The sequence below is a fragment of the Parasteatoda tepidariorum genome, chromosome 8, assembly GCF_982258835.1.
Source record: "Parasteatoda tepidariorum strain Cologne lab strain chromosome 8, Ptep-v5.0, whole genome shotgun sequence".
NCBI classification, from domain to species: domain Eukaryota; kingdom Metazoa; phylum Arthropoda; class Arachnida; order Araneae; family Theridiidae; genus Parasteatoda; species Parasteatoda tepidariorum.
The window spans coordinates 17,145,199-17,171,667 of record NC_141762.1 but is presented as its reverse complement, the minus strand read 5'-3'; the positions used below and the strand labels follow the sequence as shown (position 1 = coordinate 17,171,667).

At 31.4% G+C, this 26,469-nt stretch overlaps 3 protein-coding genes across 4 annotated transcripts in view; all 3 read right to left on the bottom strand.

The window, feature by feature from the left end:
• Window positions 1-760: 760 nt before the first annotated feature.
• Window positions 761-2,176, bottom strand: LOC147805760 (uncharacterized). Its single transcript, XM_087149902.1, has one exon. It carries the CDS (start codon window positions 1,830-1,832, stop codon window positions 1,071-1,073), a length of 762 nt encoding a protein of 253 aa, XP_087006028.1. The 5' UTR covers window positions 1,833-2,176; the 3' UTR covers window positions 761-1,070.
• A 3,746-nt stretch (window positions 2,177-5,922) lies between these two features.
• Window positions 5,923-8,596, bottom strand: LOC122272791 (uncharacterized). Its single transcript, XM_043056790.3, has 3 exons — window positions 7,900-8,596; window positions 6,526-6,674; window positions 5,923-6,150 (listed from the first exon to the last, which is right to left on the bottom strand). Exons 1-3 carry the CDS (start codon window positions 8,553-8,555, stop codon window positions 6,005-6,007), a joined length of 951 nt encoding a protein of 316 aa, XP_042912724.3. The 5' UTR covers window positions 8,556-8,596; the 3' UTR covers window positions 5,923-6,004.
• Window positions 8,597-13,314: 4,718 nt separating this feature from the next.
• The window catches only part of LOC107439100 (uncharacterized), a 29,214-nt gene continuing 16,059 nt past the window's right edge, over window positions 13,315-26,469 (bottom strand). The window contains exons 1-3 of one of the 2 annotated variants that reach the window (XM_043056789.3): window positions 20,527-21,417; window positions 14,684-14,832; window positions 13,315-13,541 (exon numbers count right to left, since the gene is read on the bottom strand). In XM_043056789.3, the coding sequence (XP_042912723.1) occupies window positions 13,393-13,541; window positions 14,684-14,832; window positions 20,527-21,179 (951 nt within the window). In that variant the 5' untranslated portion in view covers window positions 21,180-21,417 and the 3' untranslated portion in view covers window positions 13,315-13,392. Of the gene's footprint in view, window positions 13,542-14,683; window positions 14,833-20,526; window positions 21,418-26,469 lie in introns of those variants that run through there. The other variant, XM_087149901.1, reaches the window with a different exon arrangement.

The window sequence follows — 26,469 nt, the reverse complement described above, 5'->3', positions numbered from 1 at the left end:
ATTTATTGTTAAACCAAAATACTGCAGTCTATCAAAAAGTGATTTTAAATATTTTATATGCTCTTCGGGAGATTCGGAAGCTATTAATATATCATCTATGAAAGCGTAAACGCCTTCCAAGCCTCTAGTTACTTCGTCAATAAAGCGTTGGAAAGTACTGGCTGCATTGCAAAGTCCGAATTGCATACGAGTACTTTCGAATAATCCGAAAGGAGTTATTATTGCAGTTTTATGTACATCTTCATGGGCTATAGGTATTTGATGGAAAGCTCGAATTAAATCAATGTGAGAAAATATTTTAGTTCCATGTAGTTCACTAGTAAAATCCATAATATTAGGAATTGGATATTTATCTTTAACAGTTTGAGCGTTTAAAGCTCGATAATCACCTACTGGACGCCAGTCCAAACTATTTTTCTTGGGAACTAGATGTAAAGGTGATGAAAAATTACTTTTGGATGGGCGCATGTGGCCTAAATCTAACATATGTTGAAATTCCATTTTCGCTATTTTTAGCCTATCAGGCGCTAGACGCCGAGGTTTAGCAAAAACTGGTGAACCAAAAGTTTCTATATGATGTACAACATTATGCTTAGCAATTTGGTCTGAGCAAATAGGTTTCGTTATTTCAGGATATTCGTTTAACAATTTTTCATAAAAATTTTCACCAAGAACAGTTTTAATTGAAATAATATCAGAATTTTTAAAAATACAATGTGAATTTAAATTAGTAGTAATATCATTTAAGCAACGTTTTCTAATATTAGGTTTAAGATTAAAATAGTATAAAAAATCTGCACCTATAATATGATTAGTTATATCACAAATATAAAATGGAAAATTAAACTTTCGTCTAAGACCGAAGTCTAAAGTTAACAATTTCTTACCGTATACTTTTATGATGGTATTGTTCGCAGCTTTAAAAGTCTGAATAGGAGAAAGAGTTTTTTCTTTTTTATTTGCTGGAATAATTGAGCAGTCACTTCCGGTATCCACTAGAAATTGTTTGTTAGTTTGTCTATCTCTAACAAAAAGGCGACAATTTGTTGGAGGCAAGATGTTAGTCGCATTCACTCTTGCCTTTCTTGGTTTTTCTGGTAGATGCAGGGTTTGACACACTTTCTAGCATCAGATTTAAATTTCCGATGATAGAAGCACATTTTGGAGTTTCGATGTGGAGATGAGGATTGCCTTTGACGATTACGAAACTGCGCATAATTCCGGTTGCGAGACCTGCTGCGTGTCCGCAATGCAGCTACTTCTTTTCGTAGAGCTCTAACTTCTTCTAAAAGTTCAAAGGTGCATTGTTGGTTTGAAGAAACTTCGCTAACTTCACTTGAAGTTGACACTTCCATTACTTTATCAGCGATTTCTGCTGCTCTAGTTGAACTTAGTGAAGGGATTGCGGCCAATATCGACTGAACATGCTGCGGTAGCTGATTTAGAAATAGTTCCAAAAGTAGAGAATCTGAGATTTCGTGGGATTCAGCTCTTCTCTGCATAGTGCGCAAGAGTTCAGTAGGCTTTCTATCTCCTAGTTGCTCTCCGGAGAGTAAACGTCGAATTTCCTGGGACTTTGTTTCCCCGCAGCGTGCAATAATTTCTTCTTTCAGCTTTTTGAAAGGATCTTCTGCGTCAGGAGTTATAATGACGTCCCTTACAACTGCGGCTACTTCAGGAGGTAGATGGGCGAGGCAGTAGTTAAACTTTGTTTTGCTTTCCGTAATCGGCTTCGGTGTCGCAAGCTGGAAAGTTGCTTCGACCATATGGAACCACAGGTGTGGATCAGAGATATTGAAGATGGGAATTTTTACTGCAGACGATTCCGCCATAGTTGCAGTTTCCTATTAATTCGATGATGAAAAATGAAAGTTGCTTGTATCGTCAGACATCCGGGTCACCATTGAGGTAAGCGAAGATAGCTCCTTTGAGATACTAATATTTTATTAAACATATTTACATTTATATACAAGTTGGTTTGATTTACAAGAAGCATCATCACAGCAGGTGATGAGAGAAATACTGACAGGCTGTCATGTGCGTGCTGGCATTTATACAATTCTAAGAATATGACGTCAGAACTCTTATTTCAGTTCACTTCAAAAATAAGTAAAAACACAATTGATTAAAGACAAACAGATAACAATATGAAATAAACTTGATTTTACGATGAGCGTCGAACCTATCACCACATATATATATATATACCCCATTTCGGTACCTGCACTCGATGTCGAGCAGCACTTGATGGGCGAACAGTTTACGAGAACCGATACCATACGTAATCTGATCCTTCGCAGGCCGATCAAATTGGTCACCCTCCCGCTCATTGACAGCTGCCAGAGATGCTTGATTTTGGTGATCTACTGGGAACCATATCTTTAATATCAGTCCACTGTGAGACGCTGCTGTATGATCAAAAGGAGTTTTATACACATTGTCTTTGATAAAATAATTATATTAAAGAGGGATTCATGTATTATGTATTGTTTATGTATAATTGTATTATTTAGAAACAATTTATATAAAATCATGGCCACTTAGTTGGTATAATAGGTAGCGTCGTATGAGGTTTATGATGTGTTTTCAAAAGTTGAGAAGCTTAAATCCTAAATATAAGATGAGGACTACAAATCTAGGATTCTCTTCTGGGTTTTATAACCATACGGTTTAAAAGCCTTGTGGCTGTTTTATGAAAATATAAAAAAAAATATTATGAAATGTGTAAAAGAACAGATGAGCGATAAGAAATCTGCTATCTTCCATAAAATTATTTCTCAAAGAATGATTATCAATCCAAGAGTGGCGAGTTGCAATATATTTCTGACGAATGTACATAATGTAATTTCACTTTCACTTTTCCTTCCGCTAAAATATGTTTTATTTTTTATCTGTACATAATATTGCTGACATACTTAATTTCAGTTTCACCTTATTCCGAATCAATTCTATTTTAAATCAACAATACATATCAAAATTTTATATTTTTGGCTGAAAATTTAATTTTCAAAATGATAAATAAAATGGTATACAACTCAAAAGTATGATAATGAAAAATTTAAAAAAAAATAATTTAGTACCGCACGAGCCAAAGATAAAAACTTCGATGTTAGACATTGTTTCGATCGGCTAATTTTAAAGGTGAAAGGGACATGATACTTTATTATTTTAAATTCTAGTTCCTCATAAATTTCAAAAGACACTTTAATGTTTATTTATTTGGTGAAAGTTTCTCGAAGAATAACAGGATTAACATGAGTTTTAGTAGAGGATTTACTCTTTAATGATTTGTAAGAAACTTCTCTAAGACTAGCAGGATTATCATGAATGTTAGAGAATAATTAACTTTCAATGATTTGTGAAAAGCATGCCTAAGATTAACAGGATTATCGTAAGTTTTAGTAGACAATATACTTCCTAATGATTTGTAAAAGGCTTCTCTAAGACTAACGGAATAATCTATACCCGAACATTGCTCTAAATCAGAACCTTTTATGCAATATCTCGAAAAGTTTTCCTCTTTGTAATATTCCGCAAGAAAACACAAAGCTAGAACAAACTATGTAAAAAAAATAATAAACATGACACACAATTCACAATTTGAAAGGTTTATGTGATAAATCTGAAGATAAATAGACATATATTATCACCTTTGTTATCTGATTTTTAAGAATACAACCAATTGAATGATTGCAATTGTTTCCTATCTTTTAAGATGATGGTTGTTAGTTCCGTTTGCATCTAATAAAAAAATAGAACAGCATTTTGTTATTGTAAAAATTTGCAAATACGATCAAAATATTTAACATTTCTTGTCGTGTTTATTTTTCAATCAGGTTACAGATGCCTATATAAGATTCATTTATCAGTATTTAAACCATTCATTTGGTAATATTTCCTCTCATATGGTAACGGTTTATAAGAAATTCTGTTTTTATAAAAATATAGCTCTTATTACCAAACATTTGGTAAAAATACAATACTGAAAAGTAAATTTAACCGAGTAAATGGTTTTTATTGCCAATTCTCTAAAGTATAAAATTGATAATGATAAGCCTCCAAATTTTATCACAAATTATAAAACCATATTTTATAGTTAAGTTTAACAACATCAAAACGAAAGTGCTTTGGTAAAAATTATTGTTCCCATAGAGCCAAAAAAATGTCTACTTTATTACATTCTGGAGGTTTTAAACATACATTTTTCTCAGTATATGAACCTCTAAGTTTATCTGCTCAAGCTCACTTACCTACTTCTTCCACTATGCTCCCCAATATTTATTATGTGGTGCAAATTGCATTTATATATTATAATAAATTACAGACAAAAGAAATCCGTTGAATGATTTAAAAATTAGGGATCAGCTTCATGCATAATTGTGTTTAATATACCAGCTTGCTTGATAAGTTAAATTATTAAAATACGTTTTAAATTTGATATATTAATATACATTTATTTTGAAAAGGTTTTTTTTTTTGAAAGAAAAGATTATTAAACAAATTTATGTTCTGTAATAGATCTTAATCGAATCATAAGGAAATTATTTGGACGTTCAAAGTGAGGGCAAAAAAGTAAGCGATTAAAATGCTTTTCAATATATGTATTTTACGCGAATAATTACAACGTTCGTAGAAAAAACTAAACTTCATGTTAAATTTACAGGTTTATAAATATGAGTCATTTTTCAATTAATAATTTTTACTACATTTTACCCAATATACAATGCGCCAAAAAATATACCACCCTGAATAACTTTTGATCTAATAATGGAATTTTCTCGTACTAGTACTAATTCTTAATGGTTTAAGGGGGTAACCTCAATTAACATAATTAGTAAGTGCGGATGATATGAGTTACGAAATCAGACACAAAAATGTACGTTCTCTAATTGAACATACTTTTCTTTGGGTTTTTGATTTTTGACCTTGAACTTTTGGATTCGAATTTTTGACCCCAAAAATAAGGGGGGTAGCCCCATCTGGGAAATATAGTCCCCATAGTTAGATCAAGAGAATGCTCAGAAAATTGGACCTCTTAATCTATCTGATGTTAATTATCTTAATGTTAATTTTATTTTTTGCGTATTTCGCTATATCTCGAGTACTTTTGGGGGGAATTAAAAAAAAATTTCACACAATTATAAAATACATTTATTCAAACATAATTCCACGCAATAAAAAATTTTTATTAGATACTTTTTTTATAATATTGTTTATTATTGGTCTAAAAAATTTTGAACTGCAGGATATTCATTTTGAAAGAAACATTATTTTTCATGGTAAAATATAACCTGCAGATGACGTAGTGCTGGTTTAAGATTCTGATTGGTAGTTAAAACGTGGTATTTATTTACGTTAGTAACTGTTCTTTCCATTTTTTTCGAGTAAGCTGAGCCTGTCAAGTATCGATTCTCTTTCGTGACACATTCTGTATTCTTTCACTAAGGTTTCTATTCCTTATATATTTCTTACTTAACACAAAGCCATGTAGAACATAAACAAACAAATTATGCATCGAAGCACACGAAATAAAAATATATCACGGTTACAATAAAATATATAAGCAAATAATAAATCTAAGTTAAATAAAAGAAGTAGACGAGAAAGAAATATATTTCAACAAATTTAATGTTTGATACGGCGCTGTATTTAATTTACTTCACATTAATTAACATTCCTTACTTGCATGGAGAAACTGAGCACAACTTTAACGCGCCATTTTGCTTATAAACGATCAGCTAGCCCTGACGTCATTGGTCACAAGTGTAGGTATTTTTTATCTTCCTCTTCTTGAAATACCCAGTTATTAAATTATAATACTTCAGTAATGACAGAATTACATAATATTCTATAATGTGGTAAAATTTATTTGACTCACTTTTTTAACTATTATATTATTACAAATATACAAGATTCAGAAATAGTTGGAATGCTTTTATTGAGCTATTTGTACATTGTTCTAAAGGTATTCCAATTGTATAATTTAGTATTTGAGCTCTTTTTTCTAGAAACACCAAAGTTCTAACCTATTTAAAGATATTATATCTCTTCCGTTCAGTTCAATAGGTTCCACACACGTTCCAGTGGTAGAAAATGGAAATTTTTGATTGAGCAACCACTTCATTCTGCAATCACATCTTAACGGATTGCCTGTAATAATTAAAAGTAAAAGCAACAATAAAGTAAAAGAAAACATTATCTTCTGTCTATAAACAACAGATTATACACTTTGAGGAGTCGTAAATAAATTGCCAAATAGTCATTGACCTCAGTGATGCTAAGTTAATTATAGAAAAAGGTACTGCTTGTATAGTCACGAGATAAGCATCCACAGATATAAGCAAGCAGATAAGCACCGAGATAAGCATGCACAGAAACTGAATCGTAGTTCTTTTAATATATAAATAAAAAATACGACGTTAATGTTCAGTAAGCAATTTTTAACAATGTATTTAACAATACTGGATTTCAAAGAAAGAATTTTGTGTTCAATGTTTTGGGAGAAATGAAACATTTTTTTTTTACCTGCTAACAAAAGTGAAAATACTTCTTTCCAGACAGGAGCATATAGAGTCTCGTCAAGTGTATGGAAGTTATTTTCACTCAAATCAAGCATTTTCAAAAGTGGCATGTTTGTGAAAAAATCCTTTGGAAGAGAAGAGATTTGATTGGAACTAGAAACACAAAAACAAATCAAGTTTTAATTTTCAAAGTCATGTCACAGATCATTACGAAAATTTCTTTAGAAAAAATATACTTGACGTAAAAACCCTCTCACTTAAAGCTACTGAATCCTGCAACTTTTTACCATTTACTAAGAAGAGAATAAAAAATTTGCGTCAGGGTAGATATTTTTTGGGGGATGTTTGGGCTTCGACCATTTTTGAAATTAACTTTATAGTGCGATGAATAACTGAAATAAGTATAAAAGCAATAAAGATAAATTATGAAGGAAATCCATGAAAAAATTCACAGATATCGATAGTTGACTTTTTTTCTACTAGAGAGCAATTACAACATTTTTTTTTACTAGAGAGCTACTACAACAATCTTCTTACTAGAAAGCTACTACAAAAATTTTTTTACTAGAGAGCTAATATAACAATATTTTTACTAGAGAACTACTAGGATAGCAAATTTAAAAGTGTAAATAATGCCAATTCTGTCATGAAAATCTTTGTAAATTCTGAATTATTTGTCTTATTGACATATTTCAGTCTCTTTCATTTCAACGTAACGAGACGGGTGTTTTGTGCAATTTTTCGTCACTTACTTAGTGTAGGGTACTTAGCAGTTTGTCTTTGAGTAGAATTTTTAATTTAATTATTACTATTATTTTTGAAATTCCTGTACTTTGACGATATACACCACTTTACTCTACACTTTTTTTTGCTATTTGCCAATACAAGGAAAATTAGTTGAAACTGGGCATTTCATCAAACTTACATTTATTTATATATTTTTTTAAATAACAATAGCACTTGAAACATAACATTAAATTAAAAAATGCAACAGGATTTAAAACGAATTCAATCATACTTGCTATTCGTATATCTGTATACAATATCATAAGAAGAAAATGATCTAAAATCGTTTCTTATTGTTGTTAATTTGATTAAATATTAATCAATTTAATTAAGTATTAGTATATTTAATTCATTATTAATTAATTTAATTACTTATTAATTAATTTAATTAATTGTCAATTCAATTAATTATTTGCTGATTCAATAAGTTATTAATTATTTAAACTAATTATTTATAATTTAATTAATTATTAATTAATTCAATTAATTAATAATTAATTTAAAAAATTATTAACTAATTTATATAATTATTAATTAATTAAAATAACTTTTAATTTATACAACAAATTTTTAATCAATAAAAATTTATTACCTTAAATTAACCATATAAAGTTTCTTTGCTGGATTCGGAAGCATACATCTCTTCATCTCTGAAATCTTGTTTTCTTGTAAATCTATTTTCCAAAGTTGAGCAAATGATGCGAATGCCTGATCACTAATGTACGAAATTCTGTTGCTTCCTAGGTATAAAAATTCCACATAGGACGCACAACTCACATCACTATCGATATACTCCAATCCAATGTTATTTAATTGAATATGGAACACTCTTTTCAAATTTCGTAGCTGACACCAATCAAAGTCCTTAAAAAGAAAGGAATCACGTATTTCGATAACTCTTAAATCTGTCTCTAATCCATCAAAAGCTGTGTCCGTATCACTGAGAGAGGAAAGAGTAGTACTCTTTATTATTATCGTATCTATCTTAAAATCTTGGAACAAATCATGAGGAATGTACGAAAAGTCAGAATCCGTTATAGACACCGCTTTAGCTTCTGTGGGCGAGTTACCTTCATTAGACTTATAAAAGGCTTTTCTTAGATTATCAGGATTATCAATTCCTGAACATTCTATTCTGTAACCGTTTATTGTGTTGAAGGTTCTTGCGCAGAAGGAAGCTACTTGTTTCATTTGAATACATTGTACGGAGAAATATAAAAATAAAATAGCACTGCAGAAAACAGACATGATTGATTTTGAACTTGAATGGATATGCGATAAACTTAAACTTAGGCATATTGTCTATTTTATGGCACTTTTAAGAACACACGGATACAACAGATAATCTGACTACCGGGTTGAAAGTGAAGTATATATTATTCAAATAAACAGTAAAATATCTTCAAACAAAATAATAGAAAAATAAGGAACTATTTCTAGCGATTTTACTCATGTATCTAAAATTAAATCATTTAGAAACTTGTGGCACCCTTCCGAGATTTAAATCGCCTCCCGGATCCCCAGTCATTTAATATTCGTCTGTGGAAGGATATTCAATGTATGCATATAATGTATGAGTGAGTGATGAAGTTATTTCATCACGCTAATAAAATTCCCTCAATTATTTTTATTTTAATGAATGAGTGAGTATAATTAATAATATAAAATGTTATTAGTTGTAATAATAACAAAATTTAGTTAGTTATAATAATATAAGATAAAATAAAGGTGAAATTACCATTCCCACTTTGTGAGGTGAAATTACCATATTTTATAATCGGTGCTGTACAGCAGACCCAATTCTGAGTTTGCGACTATTAATGTTCAACTCCGCAGCTTTGTAATTTTGTACCCAATCCAGAAGACAAAGGAATTTACACACTTCATTGAACGCTCTATACCCTGAGCCATCGAGAATTTTATTGAGAAAGCCTGTTTCAGGACCGTTAGAGCCTGGTTGGTAGGACGTTGAATCCAGCCGGTCGAACTATCTCCGTGCTTTAAATGGCGACTGGTGCACGTTAAATTTGTCGAAATCACAAAGTCCTCCAAGTTCCCTTAAAGGTACTTGGAGAAAGAAAAGGCACTCCTTGATCAAGTATTGGGAGAAATTTGCCTTCGTAGAGGACTTTTGGAGGGAAATCACCCGCATTTGTGTTGCATGGAGTGGAAAACCACAAAAACGTCTTACGGTTATCCTCACGGCAAATGGACTCTAACTTATGATCTATCTACCACTCAGGATATTTAACGTCAGTACGGTGGACCGTGAAACCAGGTGCGGAATTCGTATCGACCGTATCGATGGGATTCGAACCCAGTTCACCTCATTGGAAGGCGAAAACTTCATCTCCTATAAAGTATTTTACTTTATTTTATAACCGTCGTTGAATAGCCGACCGAATTTTCAGTTTACGACTGCCAATGTTCAACTCCGTATCCTTGTAATTTTGAGCCCTTTCCAGAAGACAAGGGACAATCAGGATCAAGCATTGAGAGAACTTTTTGAAGGAACTAACTTACATTTACGTTACATGGAGAGGAAAACCGCGAAAACTTCCCATGATTAGCCTGTCGGCAAGGGGACTCTAACCTCTGTCATTGTTTTGGGTGTTCATCTTTAAATATCATACCGATTTGCTGCTCAAAAATTGTAGTTCTTAGAAACTTCAAAAAAGGAAAGTGTGTAAAATAGTATGGGAGTAGTATGAAATGAAAAAATAATGATTGATTATTATTAGTTCCATAATCAATAACTGTTAAACTTGTAGTTTAATGGACCGCAGTCAAGCAATTAAATCGTTTGAATAGAGTAAAAGATAAGATAAAATGATAATTTTTATTTGTATAATAAAAAGTTTTTTTTTTCTTTTTTTCGAAATTCAAATTTGTTCGAAAATTAGTGCTATTTTAAGGGCTTTTTCGGAAAATTCTTGATCGATGTTTTCTTTTAAATACTGACCGATTATTACAAAAAAGTTTCTTTCTTTCGGGATCTTTAATTTATATGATTGTTCTTGAGTTCATGTCAAAAGTAATAATAAGGGAACAATGAAAAAGAGATTAAATTATACCAGATGAAACATTTTAACATATGTATTGAAATTTTTATAAATAATTATAATTCTTTTGTAATTGTTATAAAGACATAAATTTATTTATACATATCATTAATAAGTAGGGGAGAGTCGGGTAGCCGTCCACTTAAGGAGTATTGCTTATATTACTGTATAATATTGAGTAATAATCAATATTTTTGTATGTTTCTATTGTTTTATCATCTACTTAAATAATGCAAAAAGAATAAACCAAAAAAAAAATAGTTTAACTTAAAAAAATAGAAATTTGAGAAAACATGTTTTTCAGCTCTTTTCAAAATGTGTCGGGTAGCCCCACCCAGTTACCAAAATTATGTTTTTTGACTGTTTTTTCAGGTATAAATGCAAATGACCAATGTATTGACAACAGAAAAAACCTCATTTATCATTTTTATCACAAAATTATTTTATTTATTACATATTTATATACTTTTAGTGAATTCTATCATTTAATGACAATCATTTAATAACAACAATATTTGTTGTTAAAAATTCAGATAACATTCAAATTTGAAGCAATAAAGTAATAATCTTTGCAACCGTACATTTATCGACGAAATAAAATTGGACTGTGATACCCGACATTCATGTGAGCGGAGCTACCCGAAATCCAATTTTTTTGTAAATTTGTAATTACTCGAACAATTTTTCACATATAAACTTCTTTCTTTGTGCAAATTAAACTTAAGACTACATACTTTAACGTTGTATGTATAGAAAAAATTATTTTTTTAGTATTAAAATGAAGTTTAATTGAAACATTCAACCAATTTTTCTTAATTTCATGACTACTGTATTCAACATATTTTCAAAACTATTGTTTACCATGTTACCAGCTGCATAAATACATGAAACTTTGTAAATAATCTTTTTTTAATATAACAATTAATGTCCGATGCCCCATTGACTTGAAAAAATAGTCTATACATATGAAATTGGCAGTGAGCGGGGGTACCCGCTGGGCAGGGGTACCCGGCACTTCCCTACATATGCTTCTCTTTAAATTCTTCTCATTGTCTTACGCATTTTATTTTCTTCACTTCAAAACTAGGTAGTTGTGTATTTTGATGAGATTAAAAAACTTGCAAAATGTGCTTACATAAATTTATAATAATTATACAATTTTTTAACAGAATGATCTTTGCTTTTTAAAAGTAAAAAATAAAGAAAAAAAACTTAAAACTAATGATCAATGCATGCATCAAATAATAAGACTGGAATTTTTCAGTCATAAACAATCTGTCCTCGCCTGTTGTTCCATAACTTATTTTTTTCAACTTCCATACTTAATTCAATCAATCTTCGTGAAAATTATGTTGTCTTTGGCTATTAACGTTACATTTTTAAAAGGAAACTTTCTTATATTAGGGTAAGATATCAAGGTAGAAAAATTTTTGAAGTAAAAACAAACAATAATTCGCTTCAGGAAGATCATAAATCAATTTGACTTAATAAATATCAAAGGTGAACTCTATAGTTAATTATATTGTCAATTTTAACAACATATTATTCGAAATTAACTTAACAATTCACTGCGCTCCTTAGTGAATTTGCAGAGTTTAATTTGAATCTGATTTCTTCTGATGTCTTCTATAATTTAGCATTGAAAATTGCTTTGCACCTTGTCTTATTAAAAGAAAAATATTGGATACTTGCACTTCAAGAAGAAGATCCCATAAACCCACACATGTGACCTATGCCGTCAGCACCAGCTGATCGTTTGTGAGCAAAATGGCATGTTTAAGTTGAGCTAAGTTTCTCCGCATAAGCTAAAATGTTTATTAAAGTAAAGTTAATTAATTACAGTGCCATATCGCACATCGAGTTAAGTATAATTCTTTCTCGTCTGCGTCTTTTACCCCACTTCACTTAGATTTATTATGTGTTTACGTATTTTACTTTAACCATGATGTATGTATTTTTATTTTGTGTGCCTGACACCTTCGTTGCATAGTTATTTTCTTTTGTTCTACGTGGTTGTCTTTGTATATAAAGTGAAAGAATTGAAATCCTTCTACAAGAATATAATATGCGTCACTAGTGAGAATTGATACTTGACGGGCTTGGCTTACTCGAAATAGAATGGAGTTGCTAACGTAAACAAATGCCACGTTTCAACAACCAATCAGGATCGAGATTTCCACACTGCGTCACTTGAAGGTATACCATTCACCATCAGTCTGTACTAGTTTCAAAGTTGAAGGACATGCTGTTTTTCCACTTGTAGCTTCCTTAGTTTAGTGCCCACGGACATTTCGTTAAGAATTATTGTGTGTTTAATTAGTGCAATTTGAAGCTTCAGTCATTTTAATTCTTATACTTCAGGTTTATATTTAATTTTTGATGCTTTTATGTTTATTATTTCGAAGAGTCTATTGTTTACAATTACGTTGGTTCTTAGTGAATTTATAGCATTGTAATCGCACTTTTACAAATATGTGAAGCGATAAAATAATTTTTCGCTTCCCTGATATAATTGTCGCTGTTTTTTCCCTGTATTGTAACAGCTGAAAATAATTATTATTTTTCCCCTTTTACGAAACGTGAAGAAAAATGCTAATATTTAACCTCTTCACTTTTGGAACGTTACGCATTTCGTTTATTTAAAAAAAAACTTGCAAGCTCTAAAAATATTAAATACTTCTTAGAAATAAATATCGTTGAAAATAAAATGGTCGGAAATCCACACTATTATGAAGTATGAAATGTTATGTTATACTACGGACGGCGCAAGACATAAATAGTGATAGCTGACACTCGTGTTAATTAGCCGTAAGCAATATCTAATTGGTTTTTGTTGCTAACGCTTTTCGTGTTAAAATGTCAACGGGTTGATGGCAGTGTACAAATGTGTTATAAAAAATGTGTAGATTGCACATTTTCTCGGTTATGTCAGTGAAAAGCAAAAAAAAAGCAAAAAAACCTTTTATTCTCCTAGAAAATATAATTAGATTCAAATAAGATACTTTGAATTTAGAGCCATTTTTTCAGAAGCACAAAAGTTCTAAGTGCTCTAAAGATCCCAAATGTCTTCCCTTCAATTCATTGGGTTCCGCGCATTTTCCGTAAATTTTGCCCTCCGGAAAACGATGAAGGAGTATCCACTTTATTCTACAATCACATCTCAATGGATTGTCTGTGGAATTGAAAGTAAAGAAACAATATACTTCAAGGAAATATCGATCTCAAATAAAACAACAGAAAACAACAATAAAAAACAACATTGAGAAAGAATTATGTATAAATACAAAGTTTTTATTTCTTAATTCTGATCATTAATACATTCAAACCGTGATTTATGCCACTCTGTTACGCGGAGTTTAAATGCTTTTAATTTAGATTGAGTTTAAATACTAAATTTTGTAATTTTAATTTTTTAATTATATGTTCTTGTTGCTTATTTTTCAACTTTTGTTTGCATTATTATTATATTAAGAAAAATTCATACAAGATTATTTTTCAAAACAAAATCAAAATATTTTAAATTTTCATATTAAAGAAGAATTAATAAAGGCCAGATCAGTGTACATAGTTCATTTTATTAAATAAATAAATAAAGATTAAATCATCGAAATTTAAAGGGGAAACTAGTCAAAGGGATGCAAGTTATGAAATATCGACGGAAAACCATACAAATTTATTTTCAAGAACATAACTCTTTCATGGAACAGTAAATTATGGTTGCCAATTCTAGTCAATCAACGCAATGCAAACCTCATGTTTTCTTATTGCAGAAGCATACTTTACCTCTTTGTTATTTAAGAAATAGTGGTAGCTAAAATAGCAAAACGTTTGGACGCAAATAGTTAAATATTTCTAGTAGTTGAAACATTTATGGACTATTTGATATTTTTAGTCTAGCAAGAAATTAATAATTGCCACGTTAGTGCTTACATAGTTCCTTTCACTTTTATTGAAAGATAATCTTGTTGGTGCAATGCCAAAGATAAATCATTCAGCACTTTATGCAAAATGAGAGTAAATATTTTAATATAATATTTAAAAACAACAACAAATATAGTGCCTTCTATATTAAACAGATATAAGTTCGCCCAGAGGGGGGGGGCAAACAGTGTCTGGTCAAGAGTTTGAAGACCATTTGTATCCAAATTAAGATACTTTAATAGTATTAGAAAAGCAAATACAGTACCTTCTATATTAAATAGATAAAAGTTCTTTTAGAAGAGTGCAAACAGTGTCTGGTCAAGAATATGGGAACCATTTTTATCCAAATTAAGATATTTAAATAATAATATTAAAAATATACTAATATAGTACCTTCTATAGCAAAGATACCTATGGTCTTCCAGATGGGTGCAAATAGTGTCTGGTCAAGAGTTTGAAAACCGTTTTCCCTTAAATTAAGAACTTGCAGATTTGGCATGTTTGTGAAAAGATCAGAAGGGAGGGATGAGATTTTGTTGCTACTGAAATATAAAAACAATATTTAGTTTTAAAAGTAGTTCACAATTTTGCTGTGGTTAAATACTGTTGTACAACCCACTTTTCATTGTTCATTGTTCTCACCGTTAGTAAGAAGCAGAGAAGATTAAAACTAGATATAACCACGAAGGATAACCACTGAAATTCATCGAAACATTTCTCTAAAACTTTATTCTTGTCCGATGGGTCAAAGTGCCCTCTCGCAACAATAAAAGGCCCAGGGTTTGGTCTAAAAAATTTCAAAAAAATCTTTTTTTATGTCATATTTTGACTATGGAGCGCATGTGAGCGGAACTGTTTTGTCTGGAAACTATTTGATATAGTTGCAAAACGCGATCATTGGACCGGCCATGTCGTCGAGGATGCAGGAGGCTATTTACCAAGACCTATCAAATGACAGTTTATTAGAAAGATGTGTTGTGCGAACATTCAAAACAATAACGAATCGCCAAATTTTCTTATTCTGGCGTTTTCTTCAAAATATATCTATTCCAGTTAAGATCTGATAGAAATTGCTAATTATTCGGCTACGGTGATCTTCAACGATGATTTCATGGTGATTGCCAGCATGTAAGATGTCATGAGTATTCGAATAGGGAACAGTTTGAGTTTTTCAAAAGGTGCAACGCGGATCGTTTTGCACTCTAGGAGCATCGCACCTCCTCCAGCAAAGAAGAGCAGATGGAAAAGCGCATCTTCCTCCATCTGCCCGTCTGAAGAAAGTTGTGCATGCCAACGAAAGGTATGCGTTCGGGGAAGGCGTGTTTTATGGCGAAGACGTGATCCAGTTATCGCAGTTTGAAGGTAAGTCTAAAAAAACCCGGATGTAAAGGATTTGAAACTTAAATAAAAAATAAAAATATAGTGATTGCCGAAAGGTTATCACAGGTTACCCATTGGCAAAATGTTTGTTGTCTAATTATTTTTCCGTCAACGGTCGTCCCGTCTACGTTCAGCCTCGGTAAGTTTAGGCCTTGGCATTGTTTTTTTTTCTTGCTTCAACTCTGACGTTTGGGACCATGTCAATCAATTTGGGACCCTCTTTATTTCTGATATTCACCTGAATTAGTATTAAAAACGATCCAGTTGGAACTGTAGATTAGAATTTCTGATTTCTAATTAAAACAATAAAAACAAAAATATCGTTCAAATGATGAAATTTTCTTTCATTCACAACTCAAGAAGTATATATTGGATCTCTCTGCCGAATATCTCAAAAATAAACTCACCAACTTACTACATCAAAGCTTAACCCGGTCCCGCTTAATCCAGTCAGGGGGCATTTAGAGAATACTGTGGACTCTAAAGTGCACGTACATGACATCTCAGTAAAAAAAAAAAAGAGGACTCAAAAAGGTAGGCTTGGTGGCGATTCATGGCAACGCCAGAAGGCCTGAAAGAATTTAGTGAAATCTTAAAATTAACAATAGTAGTTACTCAGAAAATAGAATTTAGGAGTTTTAGTGTTCAAACATATTAGGCGAAGCATTTAAAAAAATAATGAAAGTAAAAAAAAAAACATTGAAAAAAGGTAACATATTGTGCTGATGAAAAGTACCAGAATTTGTCCAAAGCCCATGAAAACAGTAACAATTTCAAAAAGAAGAGTTACGGCAAGGCAGCCGTAAAGAAAAATCCTGAAACAAGAGGAAACTCAAAACATTAAAAGTTAGAATATTTTACAAAATTTTGAACAATAATTTAATCGAAAATTCGAACTTACCAACTCAATAGATAGCAAAATTAAGAGGGAAGAAAAGAATTCTAAAAAAATTATCAAACAGCAGCGGTCGCCATAGCAGCGCATGCAATCACGACGCATGTGCACTGTTTACTATTACTCTTGAACACAGTTGAAAAGTGTGATGAAGTCCAAACAAAGTGCCCACGCCATCAAACCCAAAGCAATACGCTCACAAAATCTTCCTTCAAAAGATTTTTTTTGGCATTTGGATTGCAGAAAAATAACTCGATCAATTTCGGTCGCTTCGGAAATTAGTAAAAAATTTATGTTGCTATTGTTTCAATCAGCAGTATGGCTACTGTTGCATTTTTCCGAAATTTCGATTTTCTTTTCACCTGTGTTTAAATGCCAAAAAATTAATTTTCTTGTCTTTTTTTTCGAATGGCCACCATTTTAGGAAAAAATGCCTTTTTTAACAATATTTTTTTTAATTTTAGCCATAACAACCCTCATACATAATCGTTGATTTTTTGGTCTCATCTGTTAAAGATTACACAGTATGGAGCTGAGCCCTTCCATCAATGCTCGGCGTGCTCTGACATCTTCGTCATCATTTTAATATTTTATTTTAAATTTTTCCGGGTCAAAATTTTTTTAATTTATATCTAAAAGGTGATGAAATAAAACTATTAAATCATTATCTAACTTATCCTTTCATTTTACGGGGAACAAATTGCTCAAGATAAGGCTTAAATAGAATCTCTAAACCCGAAAAAGACATTAAAAAGTGTTAGAAAAAGTACATGCATTTTTGTCTACTAATACTTATTGCATGTAACCTATTGGAGTATTGTAAAGATAGCTCAAAAATTGCCGAAACACGATTATTCAAATGTAAATATTCTAGTATACGAAGCTTGGCCAACGAATACCTGAGGAGGCCTTTCCATTTCTCTTCTAACCTTCAGTAAGCGTTCGGCCCGAACATGGATGAAATATAGAGAACCTCCAAAACCAGTTCCACTGTCTCCTCTGCATTTTTGGTGGGGGTATTTGTACTTCCTGGGGTGTTAAAGTAACCTGAAACTAATCAACTAACCACTGTCACGAAAGGGGGATGTCGACGGCAATCGTCTCTTGGAGAATGAACTTGGGGGTGGAAGTTGCCTTCCTCCCTTACTCAAAGGTAAAAAGTGCCATGTGTTTCAAAGGCAATATTACAAAAAGTAATAAAGATTAAAAAAAATTGACCTACATTTTCGTGGATAGGAAAGAATGCAAAAATTATTAGTATTTTTTTTTTAATTGATCACTCCGATTCTTAAACAAGAAAAATCGATTCAAAGTATGACAAGCCCGCCATAGACTTTACATGTTAAAAGCAAAATTGAGGAGTCAGCTTGGTTCAACACTTTTCTCCCGGCGGCAACCACGATGGGGGAAGCGACTTTCTGATCATTTGAGCTCGCCCCGTGTTCTTTGTTGGCCAAGATACGAAGAATCGTAATGGTAAGTGATTAAGAGTTGTACAATGTAGAGTATACTTTTTTGTCGGGAGGTAAGATAGGAGAAAAAATTGGCGGAAAAAAGTACCAAGACTGTAAGTAAGTAAGCTGTCAAGACTTCTGATGTGGTATTCCAAACTAAATTGAATGTGAAAAAGCCCGAAACGATTAAACAAATAGTTAAAAAGGCTTTTCATAGCTCTTTCTCCAAGAAAAAGAAAAATAAAAAGCCACAATTTAAGTGCTTTATGCTTGATGCAAAGTTATAATCTTAAATTATGTACGCCACTTTGCTGAAAGAAATTATCCGGGCTTTAAAACGGGCAAATAACTAAAATATTCTTTTTTTCTTTTTTTTTCCAAAGGCAGGCACTGAATTTGAATCTTTGCCTATACTATGCCAGAATTGTTGCTCATTTCGCGTTACCCAGCGGGCACCTGTGAACCAAAGTCACGGAGGCGAGCAACATTGACCACGCCACACTGCCACAAACCTGTTTATAGGGTGGGCCACATTCACACATCATACACACACACAACAGAGGACAGCACAAAGAGAGAGAAACATCCATGCCCAGAGCGGGATTCGAACCCGCAGCCTATGGCTTCGCAGTCAGGCACGCTAACCGCTCGGCCACCTGGCCGGCACTAAAATATTCTAAAAGTAATTAAGCTTTTCTAAAAAAAAATCGCTTATTTGGTTTCATTTTCTCACCTAGAATAAAATTATCAAAATCAGCACTTTATTCCCATTTTGTACAGATTTTTATGAGCCCAGATAATGCAAAAATGCAGTCAATTTTTAAATATTAAAATATTAGACCACAAACACTCTTCATTTTCTCTAAATTTTTCTCCATATTGGCGTTTTGTGCCATTTTCAGAATAAACATAGAGGGAGCTATGAGTAATGAGTAACGTTATGAGTAGTTATGAGTAACTTTTACAAACTCATATCAAGGCCGGGATAGCCTGGTCGGTAGGGCGCTGGGCCCATATCCAAGAGGTCGTGGGTTCAATCCTCGCCAGCCGAAGACTCCCCGTGTAGTAAATGGTGACTGATGCACGTTAAATCCGTCGAGTCTCAAAGTCCTCCATGTTCCCACAACAAATCAATACCTCTGGGGGTACTGATCCAGGAGTTTCCTTGTCTTCTGGATTGGTTCAAAATTACAAGGCTACGGAGTTGAACGTAAGTAGTCGTAAACCCATGAAATTGGGTCGGCTGTTCAACGACGGTTATAAAATAAAATAAAACTCATATCAATGATGAAAATAACTTATTATTCATTAAAAAGCATCATTTTATATACTACATATCCCTTAAAAAAAGCCTAAATTTTATGTGTAAAATGTACAATATTGTACTTGTGCATACACATGTGACATAGATATCTAAGCGCATAAAAGATTGTTTATTATACTTTTTAATACTGAGTCTAATGAGAACAAACATGCGGTAATAGGTAATTTACACAACAAAAGTTTAATTCACGCAATCGGAGCTTAAAAATTTCAGTTTCAGGCAATTTTAATGCTAAATCGAATATCAACAAAGACAAGAAATTTAGAGGGTAAAAATGCTTTTGTAGAAAAAATACAACTTTATACTTGTTCCCATTTGCACATGTTGCAAGTTATCAATGCAGACAATTTATGTATTAGTGAACAGAAAGAGACCAATCACATTAGTCAGTGAAACATACCGTTCAAAAAATACAATAGATGAATCTGTGTATAAAAAAACTGTTTTTGGACTTATTTTGAATAAACAAACCCTTACAATTTCTAAATTATTGACTAGATAGAATTTGATTTTGTCTCATTCAATTGTCTTCAATTTTATGTTTTGACTCAGCCACTATATATCAATTTCAGATGCATCAATCAATAAAAGTCGAAACTAGCATATTTGTATAGACAAAAATCCTTACAACTTCTGAGCTATGAGTCCTATTTACTCGTGTTCGATTTCATTAGATTTAGCTTACAATAACATATAAACAATAATACCTCCCTTAGAGAGAAATGTCATATAAGTAAATTAATACAGGTACAAAATTGTACTTTTTGTATAGAAAACGCTTATAACTTTAAAATTAATTCGATCATCTCGGGGATGAGTTCTTTCGATTCAGTGCAAAAATCACATAAAATACAATGCTCCATTTGGATAAAAAGTATTATGTATTTTTCTCCCATCATTCCTTCAACTTTGTCAAAAGCTGACACGCACAGTCACGAAGCTTTTCACCACTTACTAAGAGGAGCATCCGTAACAGTTTGCAACAAGTTAAAACTTTTTATGAGGGGGACGTTCTAAATTCTATTTTTATAGTACTATTACGATCCGTAAAAAGTGAAGAAAACGAAAATACATTTGATAATAGGCTATATATGATACATTACTGTAATGTATAATGACTATTAGACTAATTTAAGCATTACTTAAGTTTATTTACTTGTATAAGTATACAAAAATGACTTACTCCAAATCAATCCTTGAGAGTAAGTTTGGAAACATGCTTCTCTTCAACTTCGATATATTGTTGTCCCTTAATTGTAAATTTTCAAGATTAACAAATTTGGAAAATCCTTGATCACTTATGTATGAAATGTTGTTGTATTCTAAAAATAACTGCTTTAAATTAAACGAATGGGGGAAATTCGCATCAATATCAATGTATTTTAAACCAATATCTATCAGCACAATTTCTTGTAGATGCGTCATGTTTCGTAATTGGTACCAATCGAAATCCCCAAAAAAGACACAATGCCGCATTACAAACCTCCGGACTCCTTTTTCTGCCCCAACGAAGGCCATGTCTGTATCACTCAGAGACATTAAAGTAGTTTTACTTATCTCTATCCTTTTTATATTGTCATGACCTTTCAACAAATCATGAGGAATGTACGAAAAGTGAGACATTGTTATTTCAAACACTTCGACATCCTCAGTTTTAGAAGAAAACCAACTTTTTAATATTTTGTGATAAAATTTTTTTAGATTGTCAGGATTATGTATTCCAGAACATTTCACAGTATATCTGTTAAGATTTCTGCAGGTTAGAGAATTGTTCTGCAGTTGGTAACATTCCGAAAGAAAACACAAGGCTGAAACGACCGCGTAAAAAACGAGCATGTCAGATTCGTATCTTGAAAAGTTTGTAGAATTTTAAATGTAGATATAAATCGCCGTTTTTATCTGTTTTGTGGGAACACTTCAAAGCTGGTTTTAGAATGAAATTGTTTCTTATCGTAAAAGATTATTGTCACTTCGTCTGTTATCTATTTTTCTTCTTCCTTTTGTCAAAAGTTGCGTTTCTTGCTTTACCCTTGTTGCAAATGTAAATAGTAAATAACGCACCTCTATATACGTATCTGACTACCTTATATCTTACCTCTAAATTCTTCAAGATATTAAAAAAAGACACGTCTCTTAACAGAATTCTAATTAAAAAATAAAAAATGAAATTTTGATATCTAATAGGGAGATAAGGGAAATAAAATAGGAGATATTACTAATTGGGAATTGAAATGAAATTTATATATATATTTAGAGTTTCAGTGTCAATAGTGTAATGTTTGGGCAGATTGCATCTGAGAATAATTTCATGAGCTACTTCCTCGTTGAAAGGCGCCAGCGGATCCAGGCAGAAAAACTCCCGAATCAATTCTTAACTTTTTACATAGAACAATCGAATTTCACATTCACTTTCGATTCGGCGATACTGCAAGAAGGTAGCTCTCACCAATCATGTTACTGTTAAACTTATTTCCTTTTTTTTTCTCTATTAAATGTTAAGTTTGATTATTAAATTATTGTCGTTATTTCCTCTTATGCTCCACAAACACCTAAATATATATATATATATATATATATATATATATATATATATATATATATATATATATATATATATATATATATATATATATATATATATATATATATATATATATATATATATATATATATATATATATATATATATATATATATATATATATATATATATATATATATATATATATATATATATATATATATATATATTGCACAACAAAGACAAAAAGGAAATATTTTAATTATTTATTTTAAATTAAAATATTTTTAAGAAAATATATATTTAAAAAAAAAGCTGGAGTGCATACAATTCAGGTTGTTTAACAGTATTAAGTGAAAACAGTCACTAATTTATTCCTTACAGTTTAAATACCGACTGTCATTTGTATATTTGACTGTTTCTGTGAAATAACAATTAAATAAATATGTGAAATAACAATTAAATTAGCTTAGTTCATTAATATAAATCTAATTTCATTAGCATGATATTTTATAATTCCATTCTCGAATAGGACACCATACTTCTTTTCACCTCGGATATTTTGTTTCCGATTAACCCTATGGTCCACAGATGAATAAATGATGCAAATGCCTCATCACTTATGTACGAAAATTATTTCTACTCAGATATAATGACATCAGATTATAAACAGCATTCACATCCATTTTAATGCACTCCAATCCAATGTTTTTCGAGTAAAATTATATTAATGCAATCAAATTTTGCTGTTCATACTAGTCAAAATCCCTGAAAAAGAAAAAAAAAATTTGTCATTCGAAAAACGTCTTAACTTCACAAGCCCTGTCCTTCAAACGCCCTGCCGCTATCACTAAGTTCTTCGTCTAATTTAAATTTCATTTGTTTTCGCGTGATCTTAGAAAAAATCGTGATAAGTCAGAATAAATGATAATCCCAGGAATAATTTCAGGCGAGATACCTTTATTAAACTTACAAAAAGCTTTTCTTGTATTATCTGGATTTTCAATACCCGATCATTCTATTCTATTCTATAACCATCGTTCAACAATCGTCTACCTAACAGCCGAATATGATCCGTCTACCACCGAGGATATTTTACGTCAGCACTGTGATCGTTGCAAGCTGGGTCTAGAATTCGTATCGACCACTCGTATCGACTTGAGCGCTTCCATATAATTTTTTACGACATGAGGCAAACCGTAATCATGCAGAGGAATAACTCGTCATGACTTTGTCATATCTTTGCTCGTATTCCGGTAGTTTTTCTCGTAATGCACGGCTCAAACGAATCAATTGTAGCCTATACCGATCGCCCGTAATGGATTCGCCAAGTTGTAGCAGCTCACAGTATACAACACCATTCACCATTCTTCATTCACCATTCTTTAATCGTCTAAACCATTCCCCACATGATTTATCAGTTGGAGCATTGTCACCATAAACTTCTACAATCATTCGACGAGCTTCAGCTGCACTTTTCTTCCACGAATTAAAGCAGAAACATAAAACATCCCGCAAATGCTGCTTAATTGCCACAAAACTCGACATATTTGACAAAGTGAAAAACAGGGTTTTTGTATGAAACTAAATGCGATATAAACTTAAGATTATTGACAGATGTGTAACCTCTCTGAAACCACCGAAATCAGTTGTCACTATGAAGCATTCATAACAGCCAGAGCCATCTTTTGAAAGCACATCGAACTAATGTGTACTCCCAATGTTTAATTAAGTCGTTATTATAGATTGACCGTAGATTACTCTAAATTCAAGAGTATTCTACCACCTAGTTATTGTAATTGGGACTACTTATTTCAATCAGTATTACGGATTGCCCTCAAATGACTTCGAATTATAAACAACCTGATTATAGTAAAAAGGATTATTTAATTCAATCAATGTTATGGCTTACCTGCAAATGGATCCAAATTCCAAAATATATGGTTATTTTAGTGATGATATTTTAATTACACTGCTGACCATTACAGTTTTAAACCAGGATGGATTACAAATAGCAAAATGAATCTATTTGACACGAAAATTTTATAGTTTAATGAACAAGTGATTAAGTTAACACTAAATTAGGGCATTGATATCCTGAGAATTCACTACCAATAGTGGTCCACTCTTCTAGAAATAATAGCCTTTACTTGTCTGGATTGGGAATGAAGCAGATATTTTATATCATTTTTAAAAACTCAGTCAATACAGCATCAAGACTTTACTACATTTTATTGATGGTAGCAATTGTTTAGGCTATTAATCAGTTGATCCTGAACCATGTACCCGCTTTCATTTGTTGGAAGATAAGGTAAACATAACGGTGACAGTTTGTTTTGCAACAAAGAAGCCCTAAACAAAACAAGAAAAAAATGCCGGAAGTTATTATGACGATATCGACAACAAGTTGGTAGTCTGGGACACATCCCTAAGGATGATACGAAGACGCACCATCACAACTTTAATTCTCTACGGAGGGGGCGGCTCCCCCCATTTCAGTACCTGCATTCAATGTCGAGCAGCACTTGATGGACGAACGGTTTAACGAGAACCGATACCATGCGCAATCTGATCCTTCGCAGGCAGATCAACGTGGTCACCCATTCTCTCATTGACAGCTGCCGGAGATGCTTTATTTCTGTGATCTACTGGGAACCCTGTCTTTACGATCAGTTCACTATGGGACGCGGTGTAATCAAAAGAAGTTTTATAAACAGTGCATTTGATAAAATATTGAAATTAAAGGGAGGTTCATGTTTTAGGAATTGTGTAAGTATTATTAAGAAACAATTTATATAAAATTTATGGCAGCTTAGACGGAATGAAGGTAGCGTCGTATGATGTGTTTTCAAAAGTTCGAAGAGCTTAAATCCTAAATTTAAGAAGAGTTCTACAAACCAGGGTTCTATTCTGGGTTTTTTAACCATAAAGCCATGTGGCTTTTTAATGAAAATATAAAAAAAAATATTATGAAATGTGTAAAAGTACATATGAGTGATAAGAAATCTGCTATCTTCCATAAAATTATTTCTCAATGAATGATTATCTTGCTAAGAGCAGCGAGTTGCAATATATTTCTGACGCCGTAATGTAATTTCACTTTCTTATAATGTAATTTCACTTTCACTCTAATGTCACTGTCACGTATAATTTTATTGTTTCTGTTTCGAAAATGGTGGTGTTTCAGATATATTGCTCAATTAATGAATTTCGTTATTTTTTCTCAGCTAAGTCACATGGAAAACATACATTATTTTGTGAAACTTTTTAATATATTATTACCGTTAGTAACGGAATACTCGTTCTTTTCTAATATTTGAAATGAAACTAAATAATCATTAAATCGGCATTGGTTTACGCTACGAAAATATTCAAACATTGATAGAGATATATTGACACAATTAAGAAATTTCAAGTTAAAACAATTTCAATTAAATTCCAGTTTTTTTTTTTTTTTTTTTTTTTTTTTTTTTTTTGAAATTTTTAAATATTTGTTCCTTTTTTCTGATGGTTTTACGCTATTCAATTGAGCAAAACATGATTTTAGAAATTCATCTAGTCAAAATTAATGAAAATTAATTAAATTCTATATATTGAAAAATTAAAAGTAATTAAATTTAAATTAATTTATAAAAATTAATTAAATTCAATATAATTTTATAATATGCTATTGATCATCATATCCTCTGTTGAGAAAGCGCTAGGAACAAATACATTTACAAACAAAAATTTTATGAGTTTATATAAATATACTAAATAAATAAAGATTGAATTAAGTAACGAAAACAATGAACGTACATAGAGAAACAATTATTGTAAAATTACAGTACGGTAATGACATTTATGGTAAATTAAACCAAAATATTCGGTATTTAAATTATTTATTTGGTAATATTTCCACTCATATGGTAACGGTTTATAAGAAATTCTGTTTTTATAAAAATATAGTTTTACCAAACATATGGTAAAAATACAATACTGAAAAGTAAGTTTAACCGATTAAATGGGGTTTTTTTGCCGATTCCCTAAAGCTTAAAATTGATAATGATAAAACTCTAAATTTTATTCCAAATTATAAAACCATTGTTCATTGTTAATTTTAACAAAATCAATACCAAAGTGTTTTGGTAAAAATTATTGACATTTTTGATGTTCCCATAGAGCCAAGCAAATGTTTACTTTATTACATTCTGGTGGTTTTAAACATGCATTTTTTCTCAGTATATAAACTTCTAAGCTTATCTAATCAAACTCACTTACCTACTTCTTCCACTGAGCTCCTCAATATTTATTTTGTGGTGCAAATTACATTTATATATTTCAATAAATTACAGAAAAAAGAAATCCGTTGAATTACTTGAAAATTAGAGATCAGCTTAATGCATAATTGTGTTTAATATACCAGCTTGCTTGATAAGTTAAAATATTAAGATACGTTTTAAATTTAATATATTAATATACCTTTATTTTAAAATGGCTTTTTTTAAAAAGCGTTATTAAACAAAATTATTTATGTTCTCTAATAGATCTTAATCGAATCATAAGGAAAGTATTTGGACGTGGAAAGTGAGGGCACAAAATTAAGCGTATTGAATGCTTTCCAGT